Source organism: Neoarius graeffei, chromosome 19 (genome assembly GCF_027579695.1).
Source record: "Neoarius graeffei isolate fNeoGra1 chromosome 19, fNeoGra1.pri, whole genome shotgun sequence".
In the NCBI taxonomy this organism is placed as follows: Eukaryota; Metazoa; Chordata; class Actinopteri; order Siluriformes; family Ariidae; genus Neoarius; species Neoarius graeffei.
In genome coordinates this window covers 21,082-30,877 of record NC_083587.1, presented here as the reverse complement: position 1 = coordinate 30,877, position 9,796 = coordinate 21,082, and the positions used below count along the sequence as shown (strand labels likewise).

The following is a 9,796-nucleotide window of genomic DNA, read 5'->3' as shown; positions in this document are numbered from 1 at the left end:
ACCTTGCAGAACCCGTGCCACACTCGGGAGGAGAACTGGGGCCCTCGGTCTGAGACGATGTCCTGTGGAAGACCAAAGACTCGGAAGACATGATTAAACAAAAGTTTCGCAGTTTCAAGAGCAGAGGGGAGTTTGCACAGTGGTATGAAGCGGCAGGCCTTGGAGAATCTGTCAACTAAGACCAAAATGACCGTGTTACCTTGTGACTCAGGGAGACCCGTGATAAAGTCGACTGCCACGTGGGACCAGGGACGCCGGGGAATGGTCAGAGGATGCAGGAGACCCTGGGGACGCTGTCGTGGGTTCTTGGTTCTGGTGCAAACCTCACAGGACAGGACAAATGACCTTACTTCCTGCTCCATGTTAGGCCACCAGAAGCGTCTTTTCAGGAAGTCCAGGGTCCTCCGAGCTCCCGGGTGGGCGGTGAGAGGGGAAGAGTGACCCCACTGGAGAACCTTGGCCCGGGCTTGATGTGGGACGTACAAGAGGCCTGGTGGCCCCGTCCCAGGACCGGGGTCCTGGCGTTGGGCTCGTCGGACAGCCTCCTCAATACCCCAGCGGACAGGGGCCACAATCCGGGACACAGGGATAATAGGCCCGACTTCATTCTCCCTGTTAGTGGCAGAGAACAGTGTGGACAGTGCGTCAGGTTTGGTGTTCTTGGAGCCGGGGCGGTATGAGAGGGTGAAGTCAAACCGACTGAAAAACAGGGCCCACCTAGCCTGTCGAGGGTTCAGTCTCTTGGCTTGCTGGAGGTACTCCAGGTTCTTGTGGTCAGTCCAAACCAGGAATGGATGTTGTGCTCCCTCCAGCCAGTGCCTCCACTCCTCAAGGGCCAGTTTGACCGCTAGCAGTTCTCGATCCCCCACATCGTACCGGGACTCAGCAGGACTCAGGCGGTGGGAGAAGTAAGCGCAGGGGTGCAGCTTTCCTTCCGAACGTTGAGAGAGCACCGCGCCGACACCACTGTCCGAGGCGTCCACCTCCACGATGAATGGTTGGGAGGTGTCCGGGAGAACCAGAATGGGTGCCGTGCAGAAGCGGTCCTTGAGGTCTTTGAACGCCTTTTCTGCCTGAGGAGACCAGCCATAAGATCCACCTGTCCCTTTGGTGAGGTCTGACATGGGTGCTGCCACAGAACTGAAGTTCCTGATGAACTTGCGGTAGAAGTTAGCGAATCCTAAGAACCGCTGAACCTCCTTAACGGACTTGGGAGTAGGCCAATCCCGGACGGCCAGGGTCTTGGCAGGGTCCATTTGGAGTTGGCCTGTCCGTACAATAAATCCCAGAAAGGAGACCTCGGGAACATGAAATTCGCATTTCTGGGCCTTGGCGAACAGATTGTTCTGTAGCAGCCTCTGGAGAACCTGGCGGACATGGTGGCGGTGCTCCTGCACGGTCTTGGAAAAGATAAGGATGTCGTCGAGGTAGACAAAAACGTATAGGTTAATCATGTCCCTTAAGACGTCGTTGATTAGGGCCTGAAAAACAGCTGGTGCGTTGGTGAGTCCGAAGGGCATCACCTGGTATTCGTAGTGCCCAGACGGGGTGTTAAAGGCAGTCTTCCACTCGTCTCCCTGTCGGATACGGATGAGGTGGTATGCGTTCCGTAGGTCCAACTTGGTGAAGACGGTGGCGCCTTGGAGCAGGTCGAAAGCTGTGGACATCAGCGGAAGGGGATATCGGTTGCGCACAGTGATCTTATTCAGGCCCCTGTCTTTGCCAGATAGCAGTAGCCCAGGCTCGCGCCTTACCAGCTAATAAGGTGATCACAAAGGCAATCTTGCGGCGATCCGTAGTGTAGGTGGTAGGCTGAAGCTCAAAGGTGAGTTGACACTGGGTAAGGAACTCTCGGCACTCACTGTGCTTGCCGTCATACCTCTGTGGTGCAGGAAGGCTGGGTTCGCGAGGTGAAGAAGGCAGCATTGCAGGAGGCACTGGAGCAGGAGTGGGAGCTGGATCAGGAGCAGGAACTGGATCAGGAGCAGGAGATGCAGGCAGAGATGTCAGCTGTGCCAGGGTTTTCCCAATTTGCTGAAGCAGTTCCTCGTGGCGAGCGAGGGCCTCACGTTGGCTGGTGAGCGTACGTCCATGAGCGTCCATGGTCGCTCCGAAGCGTGTCAAAGCTGCCATAATTCCCTGAAGATTGGCCGGGTAGACAGTTGAAGCAGCCTCTGCTGAGTCGGTCATGACGGAGTCTTTCTGTTAGGGTTTTGCTGGGATTCAAACCTGGTTCGTTGGTGTGATAATCCAGCAAACCCCCACTAGGCCACCAGGGGGATGACTCAAATGCAGAGGCGTGAGGCGGAAGTAGAAAAAGAATCAAAAGGTTTATTTAAACTATATACACTATATACAGGGCAAAACAAAAGACAAAAAAAAACCAAAGAGTATAATCCAAAAGAAAAGCAAAGTGCAAAAATTCAAAAGCTAAGAAGATCAAAAAACACAGTACAAAGGAAACTGGAGATAAACATAACAGCACAAAGACTCCGTGACAAGAGGACTGAACTCAGGGGTATAAATAGACAAACTAATTAAGGACACAGGTGAAGATAATTAGGCAATTAACAAAAACACAAAACACAGGAACAGTGGCGGCCTCTAGAGGCCAAAATAAACACGACATGAAAAGGAAATAACAGCGGCCTCTAGAGGCCAAAACAGTCCTAGTCCTAACATATATATATATATTTATACATACATAGTGTATTCTTATTTTAAGCACATTAGTAAAACGATAATTAGCAACAGAATAAATATGTAGCAATGTCAGGCTCATACCTTGGGCTAACATGACTCCTGTGTGATCGTCTGGGAAGTACGCAGCCTGTAAACAGCGAGCGCAGAGGATCCAGTCACTCCTGATGAAATGTATGGTTATGCTCATGAAGGGCTGCGTAGCTCTGCTCGTCCACAGGTCCGTAGTCAAGGCATAATGTACCACACTGCAAACATCTTTCTCCACTTCAGCCCGGCATGCGTCATATAAGCGAGGCAACTCGACTTTACTGAAGTGCTTACGACTGGGCATAACGTACCTCGGATCAAGTACTTTGACGAGGTCTCGAAAGCTGTCCTTCTCAACTACATACACTGGAGCCATGCCTTTACAAATGTAAAGCAAGATGGCACCTGTGATTTGTGGCGCTGAGACATCTTTTCATATGGCGTGCATCGGGTGAGAGACTGCTTTATCTTCGGCTGGCTGTACTTCTTTTCGGAACTTGCCCCCGCTGTTTCACCCCTTTGTTTAGATCGGATTTGTTGGATTCTTATGTATTCTTGTTCGTGGACCTTCTTTATGTGATAGAAGAGGTAGGATGTGTTCGCATCTGGCACGGGGATAGTTTTGTTGCAAAGTTTACATATGACCTCCTTTTGCTCTGTGTCGGAGGTCTTAAATCCAAATTGCAGCCAAATCACAGAGGTGCCCCCTCTTTTCGGCACAAGTGGTTCTTGTACCTGTGCAACTGTCTCGGTCTGTAAATCGTCTTCCTGTTGCGCTTCCATCGTCCATTCTTCAGCTAGAGAAATTCCAAAATGAAAAGGGCTCTGCTTCAGCAATCATGTCCCGTGTGAGACTCAAAGAACGTAAAGCAGCGTTGTGTCGCAAAACCACGTTTCTTTACTAAGAATCTTTTTATTCTTCTTTATTTTCAGTTATATAAACTTAGAGCGTGCATAGTGACAACACAAAATTATGTTAAATTATATATTTGCTGTAATAATTGATAAAATTAGTTTATCACGATAGAAATGATAGAAGAGAAAGGGCACGATAGACACTTTTCTATCGTCCCCACGATATGTATCGTCATATCGCCCAGCCCTAGCCCCAGCGATAGTAATGCTTTCTGAACAGTGACTTTAGCCGACCATCACTTCATGTCTTGCGTACCTAATGAGGGAGAGATGACATCGGATGCAACCTAGCAATTGCCATGTTCTAACCTGAATAAAGAACCAGGCAGGACACACCTGGAATCCATGCAAAATGTATGTTTTCACACACAGAGGGCAATGAAATGAACACACATCACACAGTATTCAGTGCCTGAAGTGTTTATTTAAAAAACTAAGACTTTCTCCAAACAGGAAAGCTCTGAATTTCCTCACACAATCAGGGCCCTCACCATGCCAGACCTTGCACTGAAAGTTAAACAGCTGAAATTCTGCCATGTGCAGGACAGCACAGTGACCTCCCCATGGAGACAGGGGCAGTTTATCTGGGTGAGGGGAATTTTATTTGAATATAAACTGATAATAGTATTGAGTGACATAACATAAACTTTGCTCAGTCTTCATAAAACATACGGATTTATTAGTGTCTCTGCGATCGCCCAGAAAAGCACAAGCACATTTGTCCTCGTTTCCTTAGGAAGACAGACAACAGTGTGGCCATAGTAACAGTGGCCACCTCTGCCTCCACTCACTTCATCGCATCAGCGTTAAGAGACATGCCCCTATTCCGAATCCGGCCACTGCCATTAGTGCCTTCCAAACTGTGGACTCGGGATCCTCAACATAAAAGAACTTCGCAAAACCATCCTGCAACACAAACACAATTAGAAAAACACAGTTACTTACACACACACACACACACACACACACACACACACTTCCAGAGTTATACTTACACACAACAACATGAGGGCATAAGGCAGGATTGTGTGTGTGTTCTGAACCAGTCTCATCAATATACTCACCCAGCCGTTGTTGATGAACCAGTGCTGCAGGTCTGTAGTGAGGTAGGAGGAGATTTGTAAGGCAACAATGTCCACACACTCGTCTACTTGCTCCTTCACACAGTCCTGCTTCAGCCACTCGCACACCACAGCACCTAGAGCCAGAACACTTGCGATGCGTCCCCAAGAAATCACGCCATCGTCAAACACACCGCTCAATACGGAGCCAACACCGTCCAGACTATTGTTCTCGTCGAACAGCTGCCACACCATGCCTGTAACACACACACACACACACACACACACACACAGTAGACAATAATCATCCAACCCTTGATCTAAAGCGTCAAGTTCCTGAGCTTCCACGTTAAAAAAAAAAAAAATCTGACCCCCCCCAGGAAGAGAGCCCAGCAGAGACCGTTCTTGAGGAAACGCAGGACAACGCGCCTACCTCCACACCACAGAGAGTACACTCTCCTACTGTGCATTACTGCAAACTACACCAAGTGGTGCCAGTGGCTCAGTGAGACAATGGGACAGAGCTCTCTAACCTACGCTCCATCTACACCAGTCGACTACAGAGGAACGTTGCACCATCACCAGAGACCTGAGCCATCCAGGTCACCACCTGTCTGTCCCTCTACCACATGGAAAACGCCACAGGACTATTAACATACGGACTATCAGGCTACGGAACATCTTCAACCCGACAGCTGGAATGGTTAAGATCTGGTAATCGGCCGTGTCAATAATCAGCCCACCTCCGGTACACAGTACATGTAAATATATATGTAATTTACTTATAGTTTTGACACTGAAGTATCACCTCTCAAACAGATTCAATAAAATATTAACATTTTAATCTACATGAAAGGGGGATTTATAGCAGGATTTGTCATATACTGCATTGATTTTACCCAGGTATGCCTAATAGAATTGCATGCGAGTATTAAATATGTTAAATGTATTATTCTCTGTTTTCAGCTGGACACACAAGGACTGGAGAACAGAGGTAACGAATGTGCAAAAATGTAAACAACTCTGTTAGACATGTAAGAAATTGCATGTTGTAAAGCTTTAAATTTTGATCGACTGCAGTGTTATTTCAAAGAAAAGTTAATGTATCCAATAAATCACTGTTACTTATGTGAGACTTGTGAACCTCACTTGGTTAGTCAAGGTTTTACTGGCAGCTCAGGTGACTATAACACTTTAATAATCTAGTAATTAGTAATGTGTTTAGCAGAAGTATAGTGAAAAATAAACATGTCTAGTCTAGTAAGCTATAAATGCGCCAATACTGCTTTTCAACAAATGAGTCATTGCTATAAGAAAAAAAAATTGCTAAATACATTGGGAATTTTTTTTCTAGAATCAACAAACTCGAGGTCAGATGACTGCCGCACCGAGCAAGAGACCAGTTCTGCTAATCTGGAAGCTGATGACGTTGCGGATCTGGAAGACTCTTCGATCACAAATTTGTGTGACCTCCAGAACACCAACCATCCATCCCAGTGCAATGGACACACAAGTGAGATGCATCACTCTGGACTTAATGTTGAATCAGAGCCTGAACAGCCTTTTCACCTAGATACATTTGTTGATCACCTACCTGAATTTGTTGAAGAAGGGACTTTAGATGAAAATGTGTTATTTGACGATGACCTGTCATTTGATGATGACCTATCATTTGAGGATGGTTTAGAGCCAAACCAAGGGGAGGGAACAGAACCCAAAAGCCCTACAAACACTGGAGATCGTCCAATTAACAGAGATGCGCCAATTTCTGTTGCAGAGAGTCTTCTCCTCATAATGACTTTTGCAAATAGACACAAAATAACAGGAAAAGCTCTCAGTGACTTGCTTACACTAATCTCTCTGCACTGCCCCTCTGATAACCAGACTGAATGTCTTCAGAATTTACACAAATTTAAAAAATTTTTTGATGATTCCTCCTCTCCGCTTTTGCACAAATACTGTAGTGCATGCTTCATGACTGTTGAGAGTACAGAGAACCAGTGTAAAACCTGTGAAGCCAATGTGTTGATGGAGGGGTCAACTTCCTATTTCATTGAGGTTCCCATTGAAGCACAGGTGAAGAGATTGTTTGCTAAGGAAGGTTTTGAAGAAAAACTTATGTTCAGGTTTAATAGACATAAAAAGTGTCATGACAGTATTGAGGACATATATGATGGAGAAGCCTATCAGAAATTGACTACTTGTAATGGGCCTCTCAGTGATTCCAGAAACATTTCTTTAATGTGGAACACTGATGGCATACCCATTTTTAAGTCTTCAAAGTTTTCTGTGTGGCCTTTTTATTGTGTCATAAACGAGTTAAACTTTGTTGAATGCACTAAACGAGAAAACATGATATTTGCAGGTCTTTGGTTTGGGGACTCAAAGCCGTCAATGTTGACATTCCTTTAACCACTATGTGACACTCTGAACAAAATTGAAAGAGATGGAATTTCTGTTCAGTTTGCAGGAGCTCAAGAGCCTTTCATATGCAAAGCCTTTACCATTGCAGGGACCTGCGATTTGCCTGCAAAAGCATTGGTACTTAATACTGTTCAATTCAATGGACAGTTTGGGTGTCTAAAGTGTGAACAGCCAGGTCAAACAGTAAAGACAGGAGAAAGAGGTCATGTCCATGCCTTTCCTTTCCAGAGGACAGATCCAAAAGGCCTGCCTCGTACCCACAAGGGGTTTGTAGATAATGCCAAGATGGCCTATGATTCCAACAGCATTGTACGTGGGGTGAAGGGACCTACCTTTCTCAGTAGACTAAAAAGCTATGATTTGGTCTTGGGTACAGGTATAGACTATATGCACTCTGTACTACTGGGAGTAATGCGTCTATTGATGTTTTTGTGGTTTTCCACAGAGTTTTCCCGATGTGCATTCAGTATGGTTAGGTCAGTCAGAGAAGTTGACAAACGCGTGAAAGAAATAAGACCGCCATTTTTGATCAGATTTCCTCGTTCTGTGTCCTCTCACAGAATGTTCTTTAAAGCATCTGAGTATCGGTCCATTTTGCTGTTTTTCGGGCCAGTTGTATTCCGGGGCATTCTTGCAGGCCTGTACTACAACCATTTCCTGCTCCTTAGTGAAGCGATCTTCATTCTTATGATGGAGACAATAACCCCTGCACAAATAGATCATGCTGAAAAACTACTTTGGAATTTCTGTTCTCAAATGAGTGGACTTTATGGTGAACGATACATGACAGCCAATATCCACTTACTTGTCCATTTAGCAGATAGTGTAAGAGCTCTTGGACCTCTGTGGACACACTCTTGCTTCCACTTTGAAGACAAAAATGGGTACTTACTTTGTCTTATACATGGGACCCAGAATATACCTGTCCAAATGGTTAATGCTATAAAGACTATACAATCTCTCCCTAGCATCACACAAAACATAAAACTGAACACAGTAGCTACCGAGTTTTTGGCCAGAATGACAAATGGCATTAGTTATCAAGCTACTAATGTTGTCAATAGTGTGGCCATGATAGGGGCATCATTCAACAGATGTCTTGAGACTGATGATATGTCTCTTCTGGAACAGTTTCTTGGTCAAGTTTTATATACTAATGTTGTCAAGGCATATAACAGAGCTCAAATAGGGAAAACAGTTTACACTTCCAAGCAGTATGTCAAAGCCAAAAGACAGAACAATTCCACAGTGTTATTTTGTGATGGTATGCAGATCAAATACGGCCAGATTGAATTATTGTGTTCCTACAAAGAAACCAGTGAAGGTCAAAATGAGATAAATCTTGTATTTGTGAATGAATTTGCAGTTGCAGGCATAAATCTTCTAAGGGACACTTTGACAGGTGGGACATGTTTCCATATTGTGAGCCTCTTGGAAGTTCCTGTAAAAAGGACAGTAGTTGGACTTGAAAGTATTTTGGGAAAGTTGATGTTCATTGATTTGTCCTCAATGCCTGGTATTGTGTTTACTGCACATTTCCCTAACAAACTTGAAAGGGACTAAACATATTATGAACTCAAAGACATGATCTTATTGTGAACAGAAGAGCCCATGATTTTTCCAACTAGTAGAAATTCCTTACTGAAAATGTAAAGTCTCAAGTTGATGGGCAGATAGTATTGTGATGCCATACCAAGACAAATGTCAGTGATCTCAATAGTTTTATTAATCTACTGCCACACAAATAGGTCACTTTGGGGCTTAACATGAGAAGATACAGACATCTGAATATACTACATTGACACCACTAATGGTCTGAGCTTTTGGCAGTTAAACTTTGATACAGCTGAAATGTATTTTCTTGGTCTTAAAAGCTACATTGTTGGATGCTAATATAGTTTTATTATCTTGAAAGACTGTGATGAGTGCAATGTTCCATGTACTAATATTGTTAGATTATTGCTTTTGAGATGTCCAGTGAAACATATTGTTATACTGGTTTTTGTTGGCATTTTGTAAAATAAATTTCCGCAATGCAAATGTCAAAAGTGTGGCTTTCTGTTTACTGTTTTGATAGTTATTTTCCTACTATTTTCACAAATGTGTTTGCTATTGGAGGCAATGGCAGTGGTTGTAGTATTTTTAAGTGATAAAAAGTGCTATATTCTGATATTGGACTTTGTTGAAATAGTAACTTTATTGCTCTCAAATTACCAATAAATTACTGTTGTTTTTATTTTACCTTTTATGTGGTTCATGAAAAAAATCCTGAATTGCATGCATTGGAATACTTAAAATTATTCATAGAAAATATAATTAATATAAAAGCAGAAGGTCTTTGCAGCCTACAATCATAAATTTTCAATCAATTCATTCTGAGTACAGTAATACATAATTTTTAAAAAATCATGTGGATTACAATAAAGTCAACATGATTAAAAACAACCAAAACATTGATCTAAGTCGAGAAACTCTGAGAATTATAGTAGAGCTTGTTGAGATCTCGTCTGAAACTTAAAAGGAGACTAAATTGAGATTTAGTGCATTTTATTGCTCTGGAGAAAAAGATGAGACACAGGAGAAATAACCCTTAGTCTCAGTTTGGTGTCACACAGATCTCATAGTTGTCTAGGAGAAGTAAATGAAATATTTTTGAGATCTCTTTT

The 9,796-nt window shown here is 43.8% G+C and overlaps 1 protein-coding gene across 1 annotated transcript; it reads right to left on the bottom strand.

Annotated features, from left to right (window-relative positions):
- Positions 1-4,049: 4,049 nt before the first annotated feature.
- On the bottom strand, positions 4,050-4,975 carry LOC132867813 (induced myeloid leukemia cell differentiation protein Mcl-1 homolog). Its single transcript, XM_060900796.1, has 2 exons — positions 4,710-4,975; positions 4,050-4,551 (listed from the first exon to the last, which is right to left on the bottom strand). The coding sequence occupies exons 1-2, from the start codon at positions 4,959-4,961 to the stop codon at positions 4,438-4,440; spliced, it is 366 nt and encodes a 121-aa protein (XP_060756779.1). The 5' UTR covers positions 4,962-4,975; the 3' UTR covers positions 4,050-4,437.
- Positions 4,976-9,796: the final 4,821 nt, after the last annotated feature.

Bases quoted from the DNA above. Each gene is read 5' to 3' on its own strand.
- LOC132867813 (XM_060900796.1), bottom strand. From the start codon at position 4,961: ATGGTGTGGCAGCTGTTCGACGAGAACAATAGTCTGGACGGTGTTGGC. The intron at 4,552-4,709 runs GTGAGTATATTG...TTTGTGTTGCAG, and splicing joins GGTTCATCAACAACGGCTGG to GATGGTTTTGCGAAGTTCTT.